We start from the raw sequence: 26,469 nt of genomic DNA, 5'->3' as shown, positions 1-26,469 counted from the left end.
CTAGAAATCAAAGATGGTAACTTGCAGTTTGTAGAATTCCAGTGTTGCAATAGGTATTTGGGCCTGGACTGGGAATATCTGTGATCAAATGCTAGTTCACAAATGAAGCCCACAGGGCCTTAGGTGAGTTTCTCTTTCCCCTGCTGCTCATCATGTAGGAAAGTCACCTATAAGCATGGGTAGCTAATCTGCAACCCTCCAGATGTTACTGAACTGCAACTTCCATCAGCCCCAGCCAGCATGACCAATGGTTGGGGGTGATGGGATATGTAGTTCAGCAACAACTGGAGGGTCACATACCAGCCGCCCCTGGCCTATGAGCTACTGCACAGGCTTGTTATTCATCTAAACCAAGAGGCGTACACAGTGCTTTAAACACTTAACGACTGTAAGAGAAACTGACACATCTTGACTACACTGAAGAAACAACAAGGTGAGGCACAGATGGTTGTGTTTGTTTAATCTCAGTGGAACACAAAAATAAAAATGATGTATGGGGAAGACAAAAGGGAAAGGGGGGTTGGGGAAGAGAATTAATTCATATGCAGGAACATACAGAAGCCACTGTTTTGCTTTGGCTTCCATATTCTTAACACATTCCCTCCAGAGACACCCAAGATTTGCAGGCCACTTTGACAATTTGCTTTGAGAAGGATCTAATCAAAATTGGCAGTGGCAACTGCAGCAGAGTCCAGGGCGCTTCTCTGTGTAACTACTATACAGAACAATCCAATTAATGGTCCGAGAAGAGGAGAGAGCGCAGCAGCAGCAGCCAGGCAGCCACAAGCACAGGAGGAGCATCACCCCTCATGTCTGCTTGCCCACGCTCACTATAGAGAAGGAAGCCAAGGCCTGGCCTGCAGATGGAGCAAAATGCAGAAGGAAAAGGACTGTCACCACAACACTTCCTTGTGAAGGCTGAAGTGGTGGTGGGATAACATGCCTAAATACTCCCTACGTAAAAAAGCAGCATACACATGCACAAAGGTCCCTGCAGGTAGAAATCCAGCAGATGAGAGGGCTAGATAAGAACCTCTGTTTGATGTGTTGCTACTTACAGGGATTTGAGTTTTACGTCAGGGAGCATTCAAGAACAGTGCACACAAAACCCACCTTGCAATTGTGAAATTGTACAGTCCCCCTCCTCTACTACCTTGGGATTCTACCACTTCATTCTGCTGCATGTCCAAGACCAGCCACAGTCCTCCCAACCACTAGAACGTCCAAACCCAAAGCAGAATAGTGGAGGATTCAAACCCTCCACAGAGCAAGCAAGAGGCAGCTTTGCCGTTTAAGCAGTCACTCAAAATGAATCTAATGCAAATCAGTTTATGAAAGGATTAGTGCTTTCTGCTTCTCTGGTGATAAAAAGAGGCCATACAGAATATTCTGGCCCATTACAAACAAATCTCTCCAACCATTCCTGCTGTTTCTGTGAATGTGAGCTGTTCCAGCACCAAGCCATGTAATCTGGCCCCATTTCCAGTGAGATCTGGGAAGCCCCTGCAACCTGGAGGACAACCCAGCAAGTTGCCAGCTGCTAAAAAGGAAAGACCCCCAAGTGGGAGGCATTCCACTTGGCAGTGAAGGCACTTTGCCTTCTAGAGAAGCCAAGTTTGGCCGCGGCCAAATGATCCCCAAGGCTGGCAAAAAACAGATCTTGGGGGAAGCAGCAGCTGCTCAGGACAGAGGAGGCAGCCTTGCACTGAAAGCAGGAAGGGGAGCAACATCTCCTTTGGGGCTGCCATTGTGATGCAAGCTCTAGAAGGGCAGGCCATGTATTCCTACATGGATATGCTGAGATCCCCCTTTGCTGCATATAGCTGTATAAAGCACTGGAAAGTGTAGCAGAGGGAGGGCTGTCCTAGCCTTGGGGGACCCCAAACATCTCCCTTGCTGTTGCTGCTACCAACCACCGAGGACCATACAGAGCCAGGGGAAGGAAATGAGCAGAGAGATCCCTCACAAAGAGCAACACAGTAGGACAATGTGGGAGGCAACATTTAGCCCTTCACACAAAAAGAGGAGGAAAACTCCTTGAATAGACATCTTGTCCCTGGCTGTCAGTGCTGGTGTCAGCCCACGCCGGTGGATAATTTGGGTCTGGATGCTGAAGGGGTGATGGTAAGAGAACCTTGGCTGCTCAACAGCACAGCCCCCTGCCAGAAATAGGGATGAGAGCCTTCTGCTTGAGGTGAAAGGGGACAGTTACTGAAATAAAACAGACTAGAGACTTAGAGGAGAGCCTCAAAAAATACGCCAGCCACCAGGGCTAGAAGGGAGAGAGGGGGACCGTGCTTGCCCATTCTACTAACAAGACCAGCGGGGTGGCGAGTGATAAGAGGGAGACTGCACCCCATAGACAAAAAGGCCACTTGCAGCTACTCGATACAGACTGGATAGGAAGTGGAGGAGTGGTGCTTCTGAGAGCTGCGGTGCCCAAAAGGCTGCCGAGAGCTTGCTGCGTGTCTACCTTCTGGACAAACCCTATCTGTGTAGGTACAAAACAAGATAGACCCAATGGAGGGGACCACAGCAGAGATGATTTTGAAAGAAACAAACAAAGGAATTTTTAAAAGAACATACATTAGAAGCAATTCCTGGTGAGGTGGGGGCCCCTCCACCACATTAACGCCCCAACCGACGGTATCTCCAGCCCAAGCTGGGAGTTGTTAGCACGCTGAATGGTGCATGTGGCTGACTGGGGAGGAGCAGCCCCAGGACATGCTTGGAGGATGTACAACAACCCGTCAGCCAGCCAGACCTTCCTCCTTTCGCCTGGCAGAGTGGATGGGATGGCAGAACAGGGATGGAATGATTGCCTGGGTGGGGCAGTTTACCTGCCTCCCCTGCCCCAAAAAAGCCAAGCACTGGCAACTCGAGAGGGGGCCCTGACCCTACCTGCACCTCTAAGGTGGTTCCACCAGGACAGGCTCAGGCTCTGCATCACAGAAAAGGGGGGGCACAGGGACTGTGGGTGGGATTGTTGCAAACCCATCAGGGAGCTCAGATACCTTTGCAGATGCTCCCTGCAAATACTGTAACAGCGCAGAACACAGTCTCGTAATACCTTTGTTTTAAGCCTTTGGCTACCACCCAGTTCATTGCCACAGCAAGCATTTGTGTGGGGTTGGGGAAGAGGGAAGAGATAGCAAAGAAAGACGGAAATCAGGTGACCAAAAATACTAAATTTGCATGGAGGCAGCCACATGGTTCTCAGCTGTACCTTAAAACCGCTCCGTACCTTCACTCCATGTACTGGAGAGAGAGGGGCAACCCTCCCTATGCACAGGAGGGGGGCGGTGCAGGAGGAAGGGAAAGGCCAGAGAAAGGAAACCGGCTGAAGTGGAGGTGGATTGCTGTGGCTCCCCATTTGCAGCTGGGCAGGTCAAGGTTAAAGATCACAGGTGGTGACCTCTGTCTCCTCTCCCTGCAACAGTCTCCAGTAGCTTTGTTTAAATCCTGGGCAGCAGCTTCTCAATGAATTCTTTCACAGCCATCATCTCCTGCACAGAGTAAAAAGAGAAGTAGTGGGGTTTTTTTGTTCATGTGCTCATTCTCCTCCCCTTCAAAGACTTAACAGCCTCAAACAGTTCATGTGCTCCCTTCGGGGATTGACAAGATTCTCTGTATTGAACTGAGGGTCATAAAACAAAAAAATTCAAGAGCTGAAATGAGAACTGAGCTTATCAAGAGTCCGGGGGGCGGGGGACTGGCCAGTTTCCTTGTTATGCTACATGAGTTGTTGCCCACACATGTACGCTGATTTTCAAGCTTCAAGCAGTCTTTTGGCTGCCACAAGAGGCGGCTGCCAAGCCAGCTCACAGCAATTTATTTCGCTGCTCATATAAAATCAAAAGTCAATTGAAGCAAGTTGAGATTAAACAAAAGCCACCATTAAAGTGTCATGATGGCACTTGGCTTTATCAGGAGTTGGGGGGTCTGGCCCATGAAAGCTGATGCCACAATATAGTTGTCTACCTTTAAGCTTCCACAGGGCACCTGCTATTTTTAGTACTCCAGACTAACACTGTTATCTCCTTTGAATTAATTGGTTAAAAAAAATACATATCCTCTTAAAGACAGCTGATTGCAGCAGTACAATATAATTAAGTGGGGATCAAAAAGAGGCTGCCTGAGACCACCAGGTCTGCAAAGCTGCCTTAGGAAACTGGAGCATACAAGCCATAATAAGGGCTCATGGCAGAAGGCACTTCAAGGAGTACCTCAAGGGATGCTTTGTTTTTGGATGCCATCCACCGAACCTCTGAAGGTCGAGGCACCAGGCACAGGACCTTCTCAGATACTTCCAGAGTAAGGTAGAGAGAGGGCATCTCAACCCTAATATCCCGGCATGCACCCTGGCTGCAACCAAGATATGGCCCTCAACTAAGACTAGTCATCCTAGGAAATGGGTTTGCCGGCTGCCAACTAACCTGAGGGCAGGAGCTGTGCATCATTCCTGGGTAGGTTCTGAACTGGACCCTGCTTGGAGTCACAATGCCCTTCAGTTTCTCGGCAGTGAGGGCTCCAAAGCGGACTGGGATCATGGGGTCCATCTCCCCATGGCACTGTAGGATGGGGATGTCTTTGTTCATGCTGTTATTTGCTGCCTGCAGGAGGGAGGGGGGAAAAACAGCAGCAGGGGAAGGAGACCAAGCTGTGAACAACCCATTGCACTCTGGGAAATGCAGTACCTGGGCAAGCTAGTTGTGAAGGAACTGCTCTACCAGACAGGCATTTCCCAGTTGAGCAGCCACCCCGGCATGCACCAAGCCCAACCCACAGGGCCAACAGCAACAAATTCAAGGGGGAGAGGGGGCTGCAGTACCTGAGGAAAGGTCTTGTGCAAGGGGAGCCAGCAGCTGAGGGCCACAATGCCAGCCAGTTGGTGTGGGCACGTGAGCGCCGTGTAGAGGGACAGCGCGCCACCCTGAAGCGCAACCAAGATTAGAAAGCAGGTCAGAGCTTGCTCCAGAAAAAACCCTCTACCGATGCAAAGGTGCACACAACTCTCATCTACTACCACCCCTGTGAACAGCCCTCCCCACCCCACCCCTTTGTAGGAGATTTCCTGGTTCTTATAGCACGAATGGTATGGGGGACACACACAGGTCAGTGGAGGCCACACTCCTCATGCACAGTGTCAGAGAAGAGCCCTCGCCACTTCCTGCCCCACTTAACTGCTTGAGGGAAAAAATAGACCTGGTGCAACCTAAAGCTTTCAAAAATATTTGATTATATTCTACCAACACAAACTTCAAAGGCTTCCCTCTCTTTTTTTGCATGCAATGTTCAGCTTGCCAGAAGGAAACAGGGAAATACAGTGGTACCTCGGGTTATGAACTTAATTTGTTCCGGAGGTCCATTCTTAACCCGAAACCGTTCTTAATCTGAAGTGTGCTTTCGCTAATGGGGCCTCCCGCTGCCACCACACGATTTCCGTTCTCAACCTGGGGCAAAGTTCTCAACCTGAGGTACTACTTCTGGGTTAGCGGAGTTTGTAACCCGAGGTACCACTGTAGTAGGTTAGGAGGGCAGATGTTCCACTCCAGAAGTCTAACTCTGTCCCCACACCCATCCTTGGGTTGTAAGGTTTTACCAGACATTGCCCCAAAGCATGTGTGTTTCCCATGGCAATAAAGGTTAGAAATGTGTTTGGAATGGAAAAAGTGAAAGCAGTATGACCCAGGATACCACTTAACCTCAGTACTATTGGAACAACTGCACACATCCAAGTGGCTGCTCCAGAGGAAGTTATACCTCATCTCCCATGCTCCCCCCCCCCCCCATTAGCAAGGTGGCAGCCGCTAGTTCTCCATCTTCCCCAGCACCAGAGCTCATGTCCTGTTCCTCATTTCCAGCCCCGCCATCCACCCACCGGCTTGCCATCCTGGGGATGTAGCCTGCCACACACACACCAGTCACCTGTGAAAAGCCTCCCAGGATGATACGGTTGGCTGGGATCCCATTCTTTATCTCATGTTCGATCACCGCTTTAACTGGAATGCAGAGGGAGAGAGTTCAAGGTGGCATAATATCATAGGCCTTGCATCTCAGGTGCCAAATATGCTGGGTGCACAATAATTACAAAGACAAAGTCTGTTGGCACAGATCTATTTCAGAGTTTCCTCTGCTTCAAAATGTCATGTTTTTAAAAGGAGTGTGATGTTCTTTCTGGCAAGGCCTCCGGTGGCAGAGATCAAGGGAAAAGGAGTAGAGTTTGAAAAGGGGGGGGGGGAGGAGCATAAGACAATCAATGTTTGCATTGGGCTCAGCTCTCCCTCATGAAAAGTGATGCCACAAAATACATGCTAGTCTTTTAAGATGCCAGAGGACTCTGGGTTTTGCTGCAGTGGACCAACATGGCTGTTTCTCTGGAATCTGAAGCTTGCCCAAGACCTCTTCAGTGAATTCACAATTCACAGCCTTCACCACTATGTCACACCAGCTTTGGACAGAGTTGGTGTGTGATTGCTAAAACCCAGAAACCACTCTTCTTTGGTGTTGAAATGTTTAAAAAGGCAGACGGTGCTAAGGTGCCACACATTTGCAAATCAGGAATCCGCCTTGAGAGCACACATTCCCACTCTCTGGATCTTTCCTGCTGGAGTGATTCATCTCCTCTTCTTCTCCTGCCAGCATTAACAATTTGGGAATGGCTGCAAATCGGTGGCAGAGCATTTGCTTTGCATGCAGAAGATCCTAGATTCAATCCCCAGAATCTGGATAGGGCTGGACAGACCCTTGTCAAAAAGCTGCCCATCAGCATAGACAGCACCCAGCCAAAGGTCTGACTAGGTAAGGTAATTTCCCATGTTGCTAGCCAAGAATTTGTTATACAGACCAATGCAAACCATGGTTACTACAACCAGCTTTCCTCATAACCATGGTTTCCATATGTTTCTGATAGAACTATGGCTTGCAACAACTGCACCTGCAACACAAAACTAGTTAAAACTGGAAAGGGCAGGCAGGGGTGAAATCTTGGAGAAGGGATAAATATGGTGTGGGAGTGGAGGATGGCTTAAGATATGCAAAACATTGTCTACAGGATGCCTCTGTTACATTTGCACTAGGAGGAAGTGTTTTAAAATAAGCCTTCCATGCATTCAGAATGTAAACATCCCAAACTGCTTCACTCGCTTTACTTTTTGCAAGAATTAGGAAGTGGGCCTTTTTGAACTGGGAATGTAAAAAAGGGCAGAGGCTCTTTATGACTCAAGAAACAGAACCCAAGTCTCTCTCTTTCCCTCCGGCTTTCAAATGTTGTCAGTTACAATTTGGAGAAATGTGGACCAGCTCTAACACTACCCCTGGGCAAACTTTTCTTACGGTTCTCAGCAGCTTTTTTAATTCCAGTTTCATCCTCAGGTGCATCAGGACTCAGGCCCATCAAATCAAACCTGGAAGAAAAAAATGCAAGTTAGCCCCTGTTCTCTGGTCCACCAGCAGCCTACATGAGGCTGGCTAAGCAAGCACATTATATGACTATATAGTGTCCTGGCAGCTTGGCTGTGCCATTCCAAAATCTTCTGTATGAAAGAATTAAAGTGATTAAGGGAGGACTCTGCTGGGAAGCTGGAGAGGTTTCTACCCGACAGACTATCTGCTGGCTGCAGACATGCACCAATTCAGAGACCTTCTTTGCACCAGGTCTTAAAAGGCAGCAAGCCTGCCTATGCTCCCCTGCTGTATTGTGAATATACATTAATGCCCATTGCCCAGAAAAGTAACCAGAGACACAGGAAAAATTTGTAGGAAAATCTAGAAGTGAAACCTGTGGGTGTTGAAACAATATACATTTCTTAAAAGACTGTTAAAGGGCTGTGGATCAGAACCCTAGGCAAGGCAAGTTACCTGGTAGGCAGTACCCCTCGACCTCATGGCCCAAATGTCTTATTTAAAGACGCACTCTTCATCCTCTACAGTGTTTGAACCCCAGCCTTATAGGAGTAGTCATGGTGTGCCCCCTACAAATCATGCACCAATCTGCCCTAGCCAAAAAGCATCGGCCAGCTTCCTCAGGTCCACTAAACCTTTGCACACAGCTGCTGCCTTTAATTTCCCCCCTCCCATCAGCCTCTCATCTGTATCATTCCCCATCACTCCTGGTGACTGCCACAACCCTAGTTCTGGCTGCCATATTTCCTTATGATGTCATGCAGGCCAGAAAAAGAAGTGCCTGGGAGGCAGGAGGCCGGGGCACGTCGCTTATCTGTCAGCAATTAAATTAACATTGTTTTATACTAACCAGGATGGCATGACCATCTTCATGTTGAGGGTGACAGGGATCCTAGGCCTGCAAGCATATGAGAGGGTGGGGGGAGGGAGAGAGAAAAAGAGAGAGAGAGAAGCAGGCAATTATGCTCCAGTAGGAAGAGACAACAGGTCATGAGGCTCTTCACAAAGCTAAGAAACCTCAACTCATCCAGACATAGTGGAGTTTGCAAAAACCTCAAAGGCTGCACATTCTCTCAAATCCTGAACTTGTACACTTGTACAAGTTGAAATTGTATGTGACTCCAAAAGGTATGGGATAAACATGACTGAGTTCCAGCTATAGAACTGCTAGCTGTTTTCCCCCAAGTACCCAACCTCAGGGTCTGCCCAGGTAGGGTTAGCTTTGCAAAGAAGCAGGTGACAAAGATCTTTACATATGCGCGCACACACACAGCCTGCTCTGCTTGCCCTTACTTCCTTTCTAAGAAATACACACAGTCCCTCCTGGATCAGGCAGCGTTTGGTGTGGTTGCCAAGCAGCCCACCCTGGGACCTGGACATTTGGGGACTGACTTGAGCATAAGCTAGGTGCTTTGGCTAGAGTTGCTGCGGAAGCAGCAGCCATCTCCTTTGGGCTGAAAAGCTCACGAGCCTGCACTTACCACAGTGGGCACAGGGCTTCGCATGTCTGCCTGTTGCTACCAACAAAAGAGCCGGACTCAAGTAGGAGCAGTCTGCAAGTCGCTCCATTTTGTCTTAAATCTAACCCAGGTGGCGTCGCAAAAACAGACACGGCTGCTTTGCAAGGTAAGCGGGGGGTGGGGGGAGATACTGCAGGCTCAAGGCAGAACTGCATGGCTCTTCCCAGTGTTTTGACAAAAAGAATGTAGGTGAAGGCAGAAATCAGCTCTTTTGGAGCCTATTTTACTCATCCTGCCACTACCACTGCAAGTCCAGGTTCAAAGAGGCGCCTAGGAAGGAAAACTGATGCCTGTTTATCATCTTGTATGGCACCCAGACACACCACTTTAGCCCCACCCCAGCTGATGCATCCCCACCTTGCTTGTCAAAATGCTCTTTGTGGCAAACCTAAAGATTCTCCAGTGTAAGGGGGGGGGCACGATGGTCCAGTTGTGGGGTATGATTATCTGTCCATGTTCCCCTTGGGAGCTGCTGGGGTGGGGACTTGGTGAAAGGAAAACCAGGTCAAACAGACTCTCAAGTTTTGTAACAAGGGCAAAATTATTTGTGAGCCCCTCTTAGTATGTGCTTGGCAGATACTATGTTTGTCCAAAGCAAGCAAACTCGTGCTAAGGGCTGAGGTGGAGAGGCAGTGTGCTTTGTGCCTCAAAGATCTTGGGCTAATTTACTGAAGGCTTTTTGAAATAAGCACCTCTGCTGGGTGGTGTACAACACCCTGAATGGCTGACACTGGATAATCCATGCATGTTATAGGGAGCTGCAGCTTAGGGAGTTCAGGCAGAGTGTTGGGTTGGCTAGCAAGATCTACTGAGCTCCTTCCAGCCACTGTCATAGAGGCTGGAAAGTGCAGGAGGGGAGAGTGCTTCTGTGTTCGGGTCCTGCTTGCAGGCTCCCCAGAGACAACAGGTTGGCCATTGTGAGACCAGGATGCTGGATCAGATGCATCAGTGGCTTGATCCAGCAGGATCATCTTATGTTCCTCAGATTAGAATATCAGCTGATTAAGGCTGACATCCTCGTGGAGAAATGGTGGCTTCTGTTAATGCTGGTCAGTCAAGAAGTTTGCACTAACTGACCTCTAGGTGTTCAACTCCCAACCTGGTTTGGTCAAAAGTCAACATTGTGTCTGATGTCTATTTTTCAGATTGGGTCACCACTATGATATTAATGTACTAACCTCAATCTGTAATATTTAATATAGCTGTTTTACCATTAACACCAAATTGTTGTTTTTTGTTGTGATGTTTGTGCGATTGTAGTATCTTACAGTTTTAAATCTTCAAAAAAAAATTGATTGAAAAAGATTAGAATATCAGGGATAATACAATGATTGGTTAATTAATGATTGGTGGGGATGGGTTTTTTTTTTGCAAGGGCAGATTCTTAAGCGGGTAGCAAAAACTTAAGCCATAGCCCCTAAAAAGCTAAAGTGCTATTCTCACTTTGAGACAGCCAGAGCTGGCTTGATCCAACAAGAAAGAGAACTGGGATGCAGCTGAGATTCTGCCTTAGCACATACATATATTTCTATTTTAAAAAGGAAAAAGTGGACGCAGGCAGGAAAAACATCACAGCCCAATTCCACTAATGGAATATATATTGTATTGTGCTTAAGGAAGCGAAGTCTCTGGCACTGGTGCAATGATGCGCCTAAGAGGAGCTCTGCTGGATCAGATCAAAGGGCTACCTACTCTAGCATGCTGCTCCCTACAGTAACCAACCAGAAGCCCAGAGAAGCTCACAAAAATGACATAAGGCAACAACCTTATCCTGCCTCTCAACCTATAAGGTTCCAAATTACATGAGAGCAAAGCTGTCAGAATGCCTGCAAACTAGCTTCCATGGGTGAAGAGAATGTTTCCAGTTTGGCTAGGATTAAAACCACACACAGGCCTGAAGGGAACCTGTGTTCCGCACCTCCTCCCCATTGTTGGACTTTGGTTCCCATTAGCCCAGAGTTACCATGGCCATTGGTGAGGGATGATGAGATTGTGCTGGCTGGGGCTAATGGGAGCTGCAGTCCAGAATGACTGAAGGGCACTAGGCTGGGGATGGTGAGTGTATTTTCTGAGTTTGTAAGGGAAGCTTATTTCTGGCTGGGGGAAACTAGACTGATAAGGGGAACACACACCCCAAGCAGAGCCCTGTTTCCTGAAACATATGCAAGCCTTAATTGTAACCCAGGGCAGAGGCAACACTTACGCATGAGGGCAGATGTATTTCACATAAGGAAGCCGGATGGAGGACAGGGCCTCAGCCCAGCTGTGCCTGAAGTAGGGAAGGCAGAAAGAACATAGATCAGAACTTGCACTGCACAGCAGACAAACTAAAATGGAGAAGCAAGCATTTTCCACTGCCTGTCTCCCCCACCAAAACCCATTCTACTGGAAAGACATGGTGGGACATTTTCATAGCTGCCAACTGTGGTAAGAAGCATTTATGCAAAGCTATGCATAAAGACTCAAGCAAATTTATATACCCTGTATGAGTAACTGCAATCCAGTAAAGTCGGTAAGCCCTCCTCCACCTGGTGTAGCATCCCAACAGGAGACCTCAGCAGTCAGTCCACGCAGACCAGCATTCCCCAGCCTGGTGCTTTTCAGATGTCTTGGACTATAATGTCCATCATCCCTGACCAATGGCCATGCTGGAATGGGCTGATGGGAGCAGTAGTCCAAGGTTTTTGGAAGGCACCAGGTTGGAGAAGGCTTGTGTAGACATACTGAGCTAGATAGACCAATAATCTGATTTGGTATAAGGCATTTTCCTATGTGAAAATGTGTTCTGGATTGGTAAACTATTGCTTTTGTCTCAACATCTCCCCATTCCAATCCTGCTGCTGCTCATGCTGGCTAGAATATTAACATTCAACATTTCCCAACTAGAAACAGGAGCTCTTTTGGGTCCAGGCTGCTGGGACAAATTAGGTTTCTCTTTCCCTTCTTGCCTCAGTTACTAACACAACCCAAACAACTCACCCTGTGTCTCCAAGCCCATGTAAAAAAATGACCTGTGAAATCAAGCAGAAAATAACACATTAGGCAGCACAACAAGTGCAAAAGTGCTACCAAAGCACATCAGGAGCATCCTGTGAGACCAATTAGTTGCCAAAAAAAAAAAAAAAAAAAAAGCGCAGCAGTGAATTATGCTAAAGGGGAAAAGCAGGAAGGACCCAACCTAAAGTGAGGAGGAGAGGCTGGGAACGAAGAGCCTACACATCACCATGTGTGTGCCCCAGCTGTAATAAGAGAAGATGCCTCAACCACACCCCATGTCACTGAAAAGGGACTGCTAACACATCATGTACACATCTGCACCTGGAAGACAGAGGCAAACACAAGACGTAAGCTGAGCCATGCAGAGAGGCCCATCATCTAGGATCCTAAACCTAGGAATCTAGGAACCTAGGATTCCTAAACCATCATCTAGGATTCCTAAACCTAGGCACTGTGATAAGATCACCCCATACATGCCCACTTGACTGCTTAGATCTCCAGAACCAGCACTCTACAAATGCCACAAAACATGCATTCCACACTTGTGAGAAATCCATCCTTTAGTGTGGCACCTACTGTAATACTTTCAGTGCCTGGTAAAAAATTGTTCATTTCAGCAAGCCTACTCAGGCATGTAGTTGCAATTTGTGTTTTTAAATTTACTTATCTTCTTTTGTATTTTAAACTTTTTGATGTAACTTTTTTAATGTTTGCTTTTGCTGGTATTTTTAAATGAATATTATAGATGGTTTGTAAACCACTTAGAAGACTTTTGTTTGAGTAACCATTATATAAATGTTGTTTAAAAAATATGCCCCACCCCCAATAACTTCTGGGTCAAGGTTATTGCTTTCTGTGAATTAATCCGACAGGCTGTTACCACCTCCTCTCCTAAACGTTGCCTATTTCAAGCATTTATTATTTCACCTCAAAGAAAGTATAAGCTTTCGCAGGATCACAATATCTGGCTTCCTGAGAATCTCCATTTTCAAAAAGAAGATGTTTCTAACCTTTATCGCTTTGAGGCCAAGTGGGTATGATCGGCAAAGTCTCAAAAACCATAGAGGTGGCCCAGTCTGGTTTCTAGAGGTTGAGGCTTCTGAGCCTTGCATAACTCCTCTGCCCCCTCTGCATATTACCGTATTTTTCCGTCTGTAGAATGCCCTCATGTATAAGACACCCCCTATTTTTGGGGACTCATATTCAAGAAAATGGGGGGGAGATGTATCTGTATATAAGACCCACCCTAATTTTTGACATTATTTTTAGGGAGAAAAGCCTAGTCTTATACACGGAAAAATACGGTATATTTATTTGCTGAGAATGGAAACAGTAGACGTTGTGCAGTAAATTATACATAATAAAGAGATATTGAACAAATTTGCAAAAAATTATACAGGTTTAAGAATTCAGCATTTCTTGCTGAAGAACAGGGCAATTTATCTTAGCAATGAGAATCACAGTGATATAAAGGTCCTATTTAAAAGGCAGGCTCTCCATGCAACGGAATCTGGCCTTTCGAAAATCACACAGAAATGCTGGTGCACAGCTTCTTGCACCCCTCTGTTATCAATGTTATTCTTGACCAGCAGCCCAGATAGAGGAAACCAAACACCCGCTAGCAGAGCTGGATGTGCTTTGCTTCCCCATTTCTGTTGGCAACCACAAGTTCCAGCCTTCTTGAAGAAAAACAGAGTTGTTCATTAGAAAGGTCAGGGAAGTTAGCAATTCCAGTCCAGGTGAGAGGGTTAAAAAGCTTCCATCAACCAGCTACATGGCTACATCTCTGCAGCAGGTTACCACACTGCTAAACCCAGAAGTATTTTGGCAGTGACAGATCCACTTGCGGGCAGACAGGCCTGTTCGCACCATCAGTTACCTCGGAGTCATGTCTCCTGAGCAGCTTCAATCTCTGTTCACAAGCCAAGTTAACTGAGGAGGCACACTCCGAATATTTACACCCGAGTATTCACATCCACTCCCCATGTGGCAGACCACCAGAGACCCTCTTCTGACTCTTGCAGAGAGGTTAGTGCAAACTAACTTCTCGTGAATGTCTTCACAGGATTTTCCCAATGGAAAGCTAGAGACTTGTAAAGCTTTGCTTCTGTTGCAGATCTTGATATATGGTTTGGCTGCTTACGAGCTCTGAAAAACATGGCTTTCATTTCTAGCGGAAGAGCAAGTTCCTAGCCATTATCACTGTGGTCTTTGGGAGAGGAAATTGTACAGTTTCCTTTCCCTTCCTGTGGCTCCAAATGGTTATGCCAGAAAACCTATTACTGTCCTAGTTCCATCTTTCATTTAACACATCCATTCTTCTCTCTTATGTCTAACCCTCACCAAAATGGCTACAAATTCTACAAACACCTCTGCCTACCCCATCTCAATCAGCACACATTACAGCGAAACTCTCAATCCCACAGAGTTCTTGACAATCCAAGGGTTGTTTCACAGATTTAACCCCTCCCCCCATGGAACTTGGGTGCAAAGGGGAGCTGGCTCTTTGATAATTTAATCTCACTCCTTCCCACAGTTCTGAAACATTTAACACCCTACTCCAAATCTTCATGTCCCATCAGCCTTTCTCTCTGTCCTTTAAAAAGGAAACAGAGGCACAATTACACCTGCAAATTAATCAAGAGTCATTTGCATAATAGAACAAGGAGATGGGCTTTACAAGGTAATATTTGCTGAATTCCAGATTGCAATAATTTCTGTTGGCCAGAATGTGGCAAAATTTAGCATATTTTGTCTGTTGGGCACATATGTTCGGAAAAGCTGTTACTAGTCCTCAGGAATGCAGAAAACAACCTTTTTAAAAAAGTGTTCTGGGGGTTGGCAGAACTAACCAGTGGTCAGAAGGGAGCACTTCCGGTGTCCCCTTGCCTCCTGATCACTCACAGCCACGCCCCTGGAGACCACTCATCTCTCTACTCTCACAGCACTGAGGAGACCAAATACTGAAAAAGAATTATATACAAATAAGCCGATCTAGGCAAAATGTGTTTGATTTATGTAATGTGTTCTCCTTGCAGAATTTAGATCTTTGTGAAGGGGAGGGCTTGGTTCACACAGATAGGCAGGAAATAAAACTGCAAGGTACATCTGATGGTGCAAATGCAGGCAGAGCCAGCAACAAGGGCAAGGATTATAGGAGCTTGGGAGTCTGGTGGGTGTCAGTGTCATTTCTGCAGAAGTGCCTGGCCATGATGGTTGACCACAGCAGCCCCACATTTGCATTAAGGGGGTGGTAGAAAGCAAGCCTTGACTATTATTTCCTTGTTAGTGCAAGAGTAGTAGTGTCAAGGCCAACACAATTTGATACAGCTGGGCTAATTACCTGCCAGAGGCAGCGGTGGTGTTTTGCGCAGGTCCTACACAAACAACATTGTGCTGTTTACTGGAAAGGAACGAAACCATGTTGATCTCTTCCCGCAGCCCTCCCCTCACCAAAGTTTCTCTCTGCACAATTCCTCTGCCACCACCCCACCACCCCTTTCTCTCAAACAGCTTCTGAGTTAAAGGGAGGGCAGCCCCTTGACATTAGCAGCAACCAAGAGGAGGGGGGTGGAGGAAAGAAATCCAGTTAATTCCCCTAATCTTTCTGGATCCCGACAGATGGCAAGCCAAGGAGAGAGACAGAGAAAGCCCTTACCGCTGCAGTCTCCCGCTCTGCCCCTGAAATGGTCACGGCATCGGCGAGGAGGGGGACAGACATGTTGTTACCGCACATACACCAATAGAGGTTTCACAGCTCACGCTGAAAGACACAGAGATAGAGAAACACACACACATTTATTATATGCAAAGCACTTTTAATTTAAGAGCAGCTCTGCAATGCTTAATCTTGTTGGACCTTACAACTATGCGAAGAGCTAGGTCACTTTTATAACCAGGCAGGGTACAGAATCAAAAGGGGTGTGAAAGCCTCTCTTCAAATGTGTGCATGATGTACAAGTTCCCGTTCTGAAGCCCATCAGGTTTCATCTCTTTCCCTGTCCTGCATAAGGGCTAGAAGCTTGCTCCTGGATTAAAAATGAAAACCAAGATTTTCAGAGCAAAGGTTGCAACCCAGAAACCTTGGGCTTCAGACCAGCACCCAAGACCAAAAGCCACAAACAACTAGCTCTCAAGGTGGAATATCCACCTGGAAAACCTGGACCAGCTAGTTCCAGCAGTTGACAGTGGCAAAGAGAATATTCCATTTCTAGGCAAAGCAAAAATCCAGTCTGGTTTCCAAGGAGACTTTACATTTGCTTAAAAAGTTCATCTGGGAAAGTTTCCGGTAGATATGAACTAACAAAAAGAAGGCTGCATACAGGCCAGGTGCAAAAAGACTAACATACACAACGTTTAAAAGCCTTGAATACTTTAACTCCAACCTATCTCAGGCCATGGATCTCTTCTTTAGAGCATTATTTAATATAAAACGTGAAACACAAAGAGCTGCCTGAAATGTGACCTACAAACATTCCTCTGAAGGACACATGCGAGGATTCAGATTATTAATACCTCTGAAAACATTTCTGTACCCTTTTATAGTTGTCCTCTAGTAGACACACGTCAATGAATTATAGAGTTGAGGTCTGTAACAGATTATCTAGTCAACAAAATCCTATCCTATACTGAAACAACCATGAGGGTTTGTCCCCTAGTATTTAATCACAAGGTACTTTCCCACAAATTAAGTATGAACCCGTTTAATGTAGAAATATAAGAATAAGAAGTGCTACATTCATAAAAGGCAAAATTCAAAACCAGGATGCAACTAGAGGAATATACCGTAGGCACAAAATAATATGTATATGTGTGTGTGTGTGTGAACACATTTCGAACAGGCTAAGAATTGGCTACCACATGGTAGCTGAGCTCCCACTCTGTATTTCCCAACTCTGAGGGTTTTCAAAGCAACCGTGACTTGTTTTTCAAATGCTGCTTATCTGTTATAGTCAGTGATATGGTTTGATAAGGGTTCCCTGTAACATCCTGCCAAAGGCCTTGGGAGGCACAGCTTAAGGACAGAGTGGGAGTCAGTGGCTTTTACAAAACTGCAGCATAAAGTCCCTGATATTAAGCCTGGGATTTCTCATCCCAGCAAACCCCTCCTGCAACCAAAAAGCTGAAGGTTTAAAAGTAGTTTTTGTTACTTCTATGCCACCAGTAAAGGACAAGGCTATTTATATAACCACTGATAACAGTGCAGGGGCATAAAGATTCAAGAGTCTGTGCTGCCTCGGCTGCTACTGGAGATGTACTGATACAGCCAATACAATGAAAAACAAGAGCTATGCCCGGTGGCTGCCCACTTGGGTGTAACTATGACCACAAAAGCCAGGAAGGTATCAAGCCATTGCCACACTGCCAGTACATCTGGAAGCCTATTATTAACCTAATCACGCAGTGCAAATCATTATACTACAGTGGTACCTCAGGTTACATACGCTTCAGGTTACATACACTTCAGGTTACAGACTCCGCTAACCCAGAAATAGTGCTTCAGGTTAACAACTTTGCTTCAGGATGAGAAAAGAAATAGTGCTCCGGCGGCATGGCGGCAGCAGGAGGCCCCATTAGCTAAAGTGGTGCTTCAGGTTAAGAACAGTTTCAGGTTAAGAATGGACCTCCAGAACGAATTAAGTACTTAACCCGAGGTACCACTGTATAACTGTGTAACACCCACATCAGTGTTTTAGCCAAAAGCAATGGCAAGTTGAATGCTATGGTTACCCACAAAAGCTTAGAGCAGAGGCTAAGAATACAATCCAGAATCTGATCTTCTATTTAAAATAAACACCAAGTTTCTAGCCTCCTGTGACTGTAGCTATGCAAAGAAACTTGCTCGAAAAAGATTAGGAAGGAAGCGGGAATGAGAATTCCAAAAGGTCAGGACAAGAGTTATTATTCACTAATTACTGAACTTATCAGCCACACTCCAATTTCTTAGCCCATGCTCCCTTGTCTTTGTTGTGAGCCCATCCCTTGCTTCCCTGAAATTAACACAAACAACAGAGATGTTCCCCATCAACAACACCAAACACCCACACCCACCCACCCAATGGCAGCTCAGCAGACACTGGCCCATGGCAGGACATATTTAGTGGTGGTCCCCTGTTTGTGGAATGCTCTCCCTAGTGAGGTACATCTGTCTCCATCATTATTAATTTTCAGGAGGAATACTAAAACATTCCTTGTTTACCCAGGCATTTGGTGGCATGAACACTGCTCTTGGCATCCCTGAGATCACTGGAATGAATGAATGGTTTTAACTGTAACTTTTAGAATGCTTAAACTGTAACTGCTCTTAGAAGGTTTTAACTGTTTTAGAAGGGTTTTGTTTTTTTAAACTGTAGATCTGTTTGCCACCCTGGGAGGGATATAAATTCAATTAATAATAATAATAATAACAATAACAATAAATGTATCCCACTTGAAGGATTTTGGCTATTAAAGCACAGAATCTTTAGAGGTCCAGCTCAAGCGGTCTTCCATCTCTATTGCAATAGGGTACCAGTTGCTTGAATAACATGAAGCAGCTTGCTCTGCTTGTTTCCCCCCACCCTCAAACAACTGTTATTTGATTATGTGACAGTGTGGTGTGGACTGGACAGGGTAGTATGCAGAGGGGTCCACAGTTACCTTTGTGAAGGGAGGATGAGAGAGAAAGGTGGACCAGATGACCCTCAAATCATTCACACCCTGATTCAAGTGCTGAGCAACCTCACCAAGCTAGATATCAACAATACACAGGAACCAAGTCTTCTTCACATTGCTATATTTCCTGCATCTTATTTCTTATCTGGATGAAGCTGATCTTTCATAGATCCATCAGCTTTTTACCTCCCCACTGAAAATGCCATCTTGAGCTATTGGTGCAATCAAGTTGAATGGTTCAGATAAGGACATTTGCCAAGAGTCCAGACACAGACTGATCCACTGCATTCCACACATGAATGCATGAACAGTAACTTGCCCACAATTTTTTCCTTGAAATAATAATAATAACAACAAAATACAATAAAATAGCTTCTACAAAAAATACAAATCAAGTAATTAGACTACAGAGTTCTCTATTCTTAGCCCTTACCACCCACAGAGGACAAATAAGCACCCTGGGAGACCGACATTTCCCTATCTCTCTTTTTTAAAAAAATAATATTTATTAACAGTTTAAAGACTACAAAAGAAAAAAAAGAATTAAACAAAACAATACGATACAATACAAAATACAAAAACACTACATAACACTAACACTAAAACATTGAATTAACAAAACAAACACAATTTAAAACACATCCAATAATTTCAGTATCTTATCTTTCATTCACTTGTTTCAACGACCTCCTCACACCTCCCTTTTTGTATTCCACTTCAATTAACTGTTTCAGCAATTCCTTTCCATCTTCCTCTGTTTTCTGTCCTGTAATTTATCTTAACATATTCTAACCTTATTTTTTCCCTTTAATACATTAATAATCTATTTGTACTTAGTTCCTTATAACATTTCTGCTAAAGCCATATAACTTCATTCCAACATTTTTCTAACATTCATTGATTTTACAGTATTTCCGTAAATAATCTTTAAATTTTTTTCCAATCTTCTTCCACCGACTCTCGACATTTCCCTATCTCTCACCCAGGGTTCTCCATCCACCATCTACCACTCCCATAAGTATACAATCTCTGGACCTTAATAAAGGCCCCAGACATAAGACTCCAAAGAGAGAAACAAAAAGAGAAAGGAACAATAAGAAGAAAGAAGGGCGGGGGGAGACAAAAGAAGAAACATTAGAGAAAGATACAAAAAGAAAACTTCTGATTTTTCACCCGCAGGTTACATAAAAAAGGAAAAAAGGATTATTTCAAACATTCAGTCCACGCTAACATCCATCTTCTCCACTTTCTGTTAAACAATATTTCTTTTATGTCAAGGTGCCTCTTTTTCTCATGAAAAGTCCAAGATTGGTTCTCTAATTGTTATTGCTATTGATAAATGTCAACCATATTTTTTCTTTTGCCATTACCTCCATTAATTCCCACCACCATTACTCCATATTGAGTGATAGTAAATTCTTCTGCCCATGTCCATTTTCATTCTTTCCAGTCTTTTTCCACAGAGAATAGCATAACTTTAGCAGCATAATTTTCTTAATTCACTTCAGATTGTATGCAGAATACTTTCTCTCTACTAGAACTGAAGCAAGGCTAGGACTGAAGTTTTCTCAGTTTTTTTCGCCCCTCAACTTCATCAATACCATATCCAGATAATTTTTAATAATAATAATAATAATAATAATAATAATAATAATAATAAAATACCTCACCCATCTGGCTGATTTTCCCCAGCCACTTTGGGCGGCTTCCAATCAAGTGTTAAAAACAATACAGCATTAAATATTAAAAACTTAAGATAGCCGCTTATTTCCTTCACATCTGAAGGGAGGGCATTTCACAGGGCGGGTGCCACTACCGAGAAGGCCCTCTGTTGGGTTCCCTATAACCTACTTTTATTTTCTCCTTCTCATCCAAATCAAGGCATGAAAGTCATTTCCACTTCAGCATCACCATCTGCTTAACTATTTCATGATCCATTCCTCTCAACTTTTCATCAATTTAGTCTGAAGCCTCTGAGTATTCCCCTTCTCCATTTTCTCCATTAATCTCTGATCCGATCATTTGAAACTATTCAGTCATCAACTGTTGAACTACACCAACAGTCACAGGAAGATCCAAAAGTGCCTTTACCATAATGAATGTTTTTGATGTTCTGGATATTATTAGCAACTCAGTCTAGCTTAATATTTCCACCTTAAAATCACAGCTGCAACGTGTCTTATCTCATATTAACTTCTAACCCACAGCTGGCAACGGCCACTTTACTTTCAGTTTTTTCAGTTGTTTAGTGGCAGGAAAAGAGAAAAAGGGTTAAAGATTTTTCACACAGAGGTTCCCCATGTCCATTTAATCGTTATTGTAAACCATAAATCTGGAATTTTGCTCTGCCGTAGACACTCTGCCTTAGACAACAATCTGTTTTCCTTTCTGTTTTCCTTAATGACAGAAGGTGTTATAGATTTTCAGATTGTAGATTTTCACCAGCTGATGGAGGGAATTTTTGTTACAGTTTTCCTTGTCCCAGAAGTGTTTTAAAAAGAGAGGGTGTGGGTCTTTCTTACCTGTGAAAATTGATTACGTGGAGTTTGGGCACGATGGCAACTCGTCAGTTTCCCAGCTCGTTATAACTCCCGTCCAAGCCACCAGGCATATAAAAACAGTCTTGATAAAAGCATTTGAGGTCAACTCCCAGATCACCCTTATCTGCATAATGATTAATAGTCAGACTATCTGTCTATTATCAATCACTACATACTGTAATTATCTTCTGTAAGCAGGAGCTAACAGAGAGGCAGCCAAACTGCCATTCCTCTCCCCGGAAGTCCTGTAACCTGCCCACAAATTGAGTGAGATGAGGACATACCAAGCTTGTTTATTCCATACCATCATTTTAAAGCCTACGAAAAAAGTGACTAGACAGTACAGTATTCAAGGTTAGAATTCCATAAAGGCAAAGATCAGGGCCACAAACCTGTGCAAGGGCCATGTGTACATAAATCCACCAAAAAGCAAAGAACTTAAAGGTGCCTAATTCTATGTTGGGCGGTGACCAAAATATTTAAATTGCTATGCACATAGCATAGGTTGTTTAACTCCAACTTACATCAACTCCAGCCAGTGTGCCAAAGATCAGGTATGTTGGGATTTGAAGTCCAGTAACACCTAGAGTGTCACAGATTTCCTATCGCTTGTTTATATGATCTATGAGCTCAAGATGTTGAAAAGGTTGGCGCAGAAAATAGCAGGATTCCCTCATTCAAGGCACCCTGGCTCATGTGAAAAAAGCCATGAGAAATACAATCCCTAACTGTTAAGAAATCATAATCCCTTCCTCTCCCAAATGCATACCATGGCCTTATTTATATGAAGGAGTGTAAAAGAAATGTGTCAGATAGAAAATCTGGTCATCTGTGCATTAAAAAATTAAAATCAGACACTGGAATCTTAGTAACTTGCATACATTTTCACCTCTATACAAGGTACTCATCTTGAAATTAACACTTGTACTGTAATCTAATTACCCCCCCCCCCCCCATTTTACACAATACAGTACTTAGGCTTGCCTCCTTTTTTTAAAAAAAGGAAAGCATACCTGCATGCAGGGCCCATTCATTCCTAGCTGAGGAACAGATGTGAAAGTCTGTCATATATAAGGACTGAGGAGAGGGGAAAACATTTTACAGAACCTCATGCTAAACCATGCTAAATCTGAATGAGCTAGGTAGTTTTCAAGAACAATGACAATTTTGCTTGAATTTAAGAGAACTCACCACTTACAGCATCATGGAAATCAGCTTCCTCATTGGAACACAGCCAGCGTAACACCATTTTTTAAAGGGATCCAGTAAACTACAGATTAATTAGGCTAACTGCTGTCCCTGCTACTGACAGAAAACCTTATTAAGGGCTAGAATTGTTAAACATATAGAGAGGAAAATCAGCTGAGGAAATAGTATCCTGAGAAAGATTCAGCACAGCTTTTTCAAGGATAGTTCTAGCCATTTTTTGAAAATTCCTTGAGCATTAAACATGAGACCTGCCAGACATATAATTTTGTCAAAAGATTTCAGAAAATTCAAGAATACAAGAACAGCTCAAAAGCTTTTGACAAAACTTTTTATCAAGGGTTGCTAAGAAAAAAAACCCTTAGCATTCTGGTTAAAAAACAGGAAACAGACATTAGAAATAAATTGTCAGTTTTCACAATGGTGGGAAGCAAATTAAACTCCCTCAGTTCTGAATTGAGAATGGTGTTATTTCACCTATTCATAAATTATATGGAGCTGTATGTAGGAAACAATGAGGTAGCAGTAGAAGATAAAAAAATTTCAGACAGGATGGAAGAATCCCAAGGAAAGAGACCGAAAATAAAACAGCCATTACATATATAGAAAACTGTAGTGCACCTACTATTAGATTACTAGGTTACCAGTTGCTCTGCCTCAAAAGGGAAAAAGACAGAATAAGGGGAAACAGAATATTATCAGAACTTAGGATCCCAATGAAGTCAAGCAGCAGCAAGCTCAGGATATAGGAGAGGATTACGTTGGGCATGCAACTCTTAAATTTACAAAGTGCACTACCAAACACTGACCACTAATTTTGAAGGTTTTTTTTAAGTGTTTAAACAAATTCTCAGGAGGATAAATCTACTGGCCAATAACCCTGGAACAGTTGGAATATCCATGTTCAGAGGTAGCATACTACAGAATATCAGCTGCTGTGGACAAACAGCAGGGGATGGCTCTCATCATACCCTGCTCATGATTTTCATTTAGAGGCATCTGGCTAGTCACAGCTGGAAAAGAAAGCCAGACTAAAGAGACTTTCTGCAAGGCAATTCTATGCTCTTATGACCAGCACTTCTTTAGGAAAACGGACTGGGGAAAATGAACATTCCTTGTCCATATCTGAGTGATGGGGCAAGAGAAACAAGCTATTCAAATAGCAAATGGAATTTCATTTGTGTTCTCTGCTCATTCTCTAGTAACAAAGAGAAGTCATGCAATATTAATAATAATGCTTGTTCAGTAATAATAGCACTCTCAGAGCTAAGTACATTGCTAACAAAATCAGACCCAACATGCTCCCAAAATACATGACATGAGTGAGTCCAAAAGCAACAGTAGCATAAAACTTTTATTAGGACCAACTAAAACACTACAAAAGAGTGAGTTTCAAACAATTTGAAAGGTTGCTCACTACTTGGTAGTGTTTGAGGTGGCCCTAATAAAGGTGTTATGACACTGCTTCTGGAATTTTTTCTAGAAGACCTAAAAGACCTAACAACTACTTGTAATTGTTGTTTACTGGTTCAAAGAAGTCTCTCCCTAGTGCCTCCTGAACAGGATGTCATAAGTAGATGGTTGCTTGGAAAGAGAAGCCAACTCTTTAAGAACTTTTTCGCAAAAATATGTTGTTCTTTGCCTGATATCAATTCCTATGCTATAGTAAAAAAAGATACTTCATTTCTTATAGGACACATAGCCCAACAAGCTGGAATTGGTTTATCAAACCTCCATGCTACAATATGGAGCATTTTACATGCTTGAGATGTATGGGGAAAGGGACTATACGTACTAAGAATAAATCTTCTTCCCTTCAAACCTTTCCCACACATTCTATTTATTGCTGTGGTGCTTTCAACCTTTGCAAATGGACCTGAGTACTTTACACAACATGAAATAAACTGATAGGATTTGCTACTGCCAGAAGTAGTGATTGATGGCCAACTGAGATGGTATTTAAAAAGGATCAGACAAACGCATGGAAGGACAAGATTAACAGAAACTTTTAGCCACAAAAGTTCAGCAAAGCCTCCATGTTTAAAGAGAGTATAACTGAGCATCAGATAATTGGAAAGGCAAAAGGCTAAGGTTCTTGCTTTCATGCTCTATCTTGAGGCATTTAGTTGGCTGAAGACAGCATGAGTAGTGGGCTCCTAGTCAGATCTAGCAATGTGATTTGTGTGTACTGTAATGAAGAACACTGTGCTGTACATCTTCAGCCAAAACCACAACTCATCAGCTTGATTCCATTATAACTTGCTCTGGAAACTCTGGCCTTGCTGAATCAATTAACTTACAAATCACTCGATGTGTTTTTCACAAACTGAGCTTTTGTGTAAGTCAAATTATAACTTCTGGCATGCTGACTGCAATCTTAGGCAATCTTGGAATGCCAAGGAAACATGGTTAGATCAGTCTGTAGGTTAACTAAGGTTTAAGGCATTCAAACTTGTGGTCAACTTACAACTAACAAAGTTATTATTTCTTCCTAACAAATGTATGTGTGTGTCTCTCCCACTTTAAATATTAAAGAACCCAGTCCATGAGAGACACCCATTTTCTATTGATGTGTGATGGCAAAAGTTCCAATGTACTCTACAGTTATTACACAATACAACATTGTAGTAAAGGCTATTTTGTTTCAACAAGCCTTTGAGTTCAGGTGAATCATATTCTTTTAGTTATCAAAGTTACGTTTTTATGCTGCTTAGTTTATTATTATTTCATACTGTTTTATTATGATACTTGCAATCCACTTTGGACATTATTATACAATGGAAAAAAGACAATATATGCTTTTAATAATGAATGTGTTGTCCACCTTTGTTCTAGGAATAAGGTAGAAGATAGAAACTGAGTGCATATCATCTATTATTTGCAAGGGTACCTACAATATATGCAAAGGTTGTAAGCAGTTAAAGGTACTCAGGTCACTGCTCACAATAAAAATACAGTTTGCATGAGATACTGTCGCATGCAATTAACTTCTCTCCTATGATTTGGTTCTTATCCTTTCAGAAAGCGTCCCACCCAGATTCTCCCCCCATTCATCTGCACACACACATTCTACCCACGACCCTTGCATCTTCCTGCCCTCACTCATTCCCCCTCCTCATCCCCTGTCCTCTTAGGATAAGCCCATGCCAAGGAAGAGAAAGGTGGGCAGCTCCTGTACATCAAAGGCAAATGTAAATGTAAACTGGGAAGAGATGAGAAAAAATATGCACCTGCCAGGACACCTTTAAAAACATGCACACACACACACAAAAACTCTCAGAATGACAGGGAGTCCTGGCAGGTGCATATTTTTCTCTCATCTCTTCTATTGTATCTGGTCCATGCTAGCACCTCCTCGTGCTCCTAACCCTCCATCACTGACCTCTTCCCACCTGCAACCCCTGGACACCCCCCCCCCCAAAATCCAGCACTTCAAACCCTCTTCCACTTTCTCAGCTTCCTTTCCCTCCTCGCGAATGTCATCTCCTGGCCACACCCTCCCTGCAGCCCGCCTCACCCTCTGCCTCCCTCCAGCCCACGCCCCCTCCGCTCCCACCCGCGCCCTCCCCCAACCCTTTACCTCACAGACCTGGGCCCCTTCGCGTGCCCCCCCCCCCACTTCTACCAACAGCCCGCCGCTCACGCAGAGACCGGCCCACCCTCCTTCTCTCCCCACACAGAAGCCCCCTCGGCGACGAGACTATCCCCTCGAGAATGGTCCCGATTCTAATTGCCCCCCTCCCCCCTCACCTCTTTCCTCTTGTCTCTTTCTACCCGGCTTCCAACTGAAGAGGATTCAGTCAGTTCTCGAGCTCACCAGACGGCTCCGGAACTTCCGCCGCCGCCGCCGCCGCCAGCGCGCGCGAAGTGGGCGGGTCCGCCCAAGCTTCGGCCCCGCCGGAAGTGTCGCGCGCCGCTCTATCCCGCTGGAAAGAACGGAGTCCGGAAGAGGAGCCTCGAGGGGCGCGGCCATCTTGTTTGGCTGAAGTAACGACCCGCGGGGTTCTTCGTGCCGGTGTCATAAATTAAATGGCTCAGTATTTTCATATGGCTATTTGCTGTTATTACAGTGGTACCTTGGATTACATACTCTTCAGGTTACAGACTCTGCTAACCCAGAAATAGTACCTCGGGTTAAGAACTTTGCT

At 44.3% G+C, this 26,469-nt stretch overlaps 1 protein-coding gene across 8 annotated transcripts; it reads right to left on the bottom strand.

Annotated features, from left to right (window-relative positions):
- Positions 1-445: 445 nt before the first annotated feature.
- On the bottom strand, positions 446-26,221 carry LYPLA2 (lysophospholipase 2). 8 transcript variants are annotated; one of them, XM_083751939.1, is made up of 11 exons: positions 26,072-26,199; positions 21,292-21,367; positions 15,580-15,684; positions 11,904-11,935; positions 11,128-11,193; positions 8,255-8,302; positions 7,336-7,406; positions 5,929-6,002; positions 4,832-4,933; positions 4,437-4,613; positions 446-3,506 (listed from the first exon to the last, which is right to left on the bottom strand). In XM_083751939.1, exons 3-11 carry the CDS (start codon positions 15,655-15,657, stop codon positions 3,456-3,458), a joined length of 699 nt encoding a protein of 232 aa, XP_083608065.1. In that variant the 5' UTR covers positions 15,658-15,684; positions 21,292-21,367; positions 26,072-26,199; the 3' UTR covers positions 446-3,455. The 8 variants fall into 8 exon arrangements, with proteins under 8 accessions (XP_083608065.1, XP_083608066.1, XP_083608062.1 ...); XM_083751940.1 differs by lacking the exon at positions 21,292-21,367 and adding an exon at positions 21,098-21,239 and having other exon boundaries at positions 26,072-26,138; XM_083751936.1 differs by having other exon boundaries at positions 15,580-15,678; positions 21,285-21,367; positions 26,072-26,135.
- Between the last annotated feature and the right edge of the window lie 248 nt (positions 26,222-26,469).

The sequence above is a fragment of the Podarcis gaigeae genome (assembly GCF_964106915.1).
Source record: "Podarcis gaigeae genome assembly, chromosome: 8".
Lineage (NCBI taxonomy): Eukaryota > Metazoa > Chordata > Lepidosauria > Squamata > Lacertidae > Podarcis > Podarcis gaigeae.
This window is presented reverse-complemented; position numbering and strand designations above follow the sequence as displayed.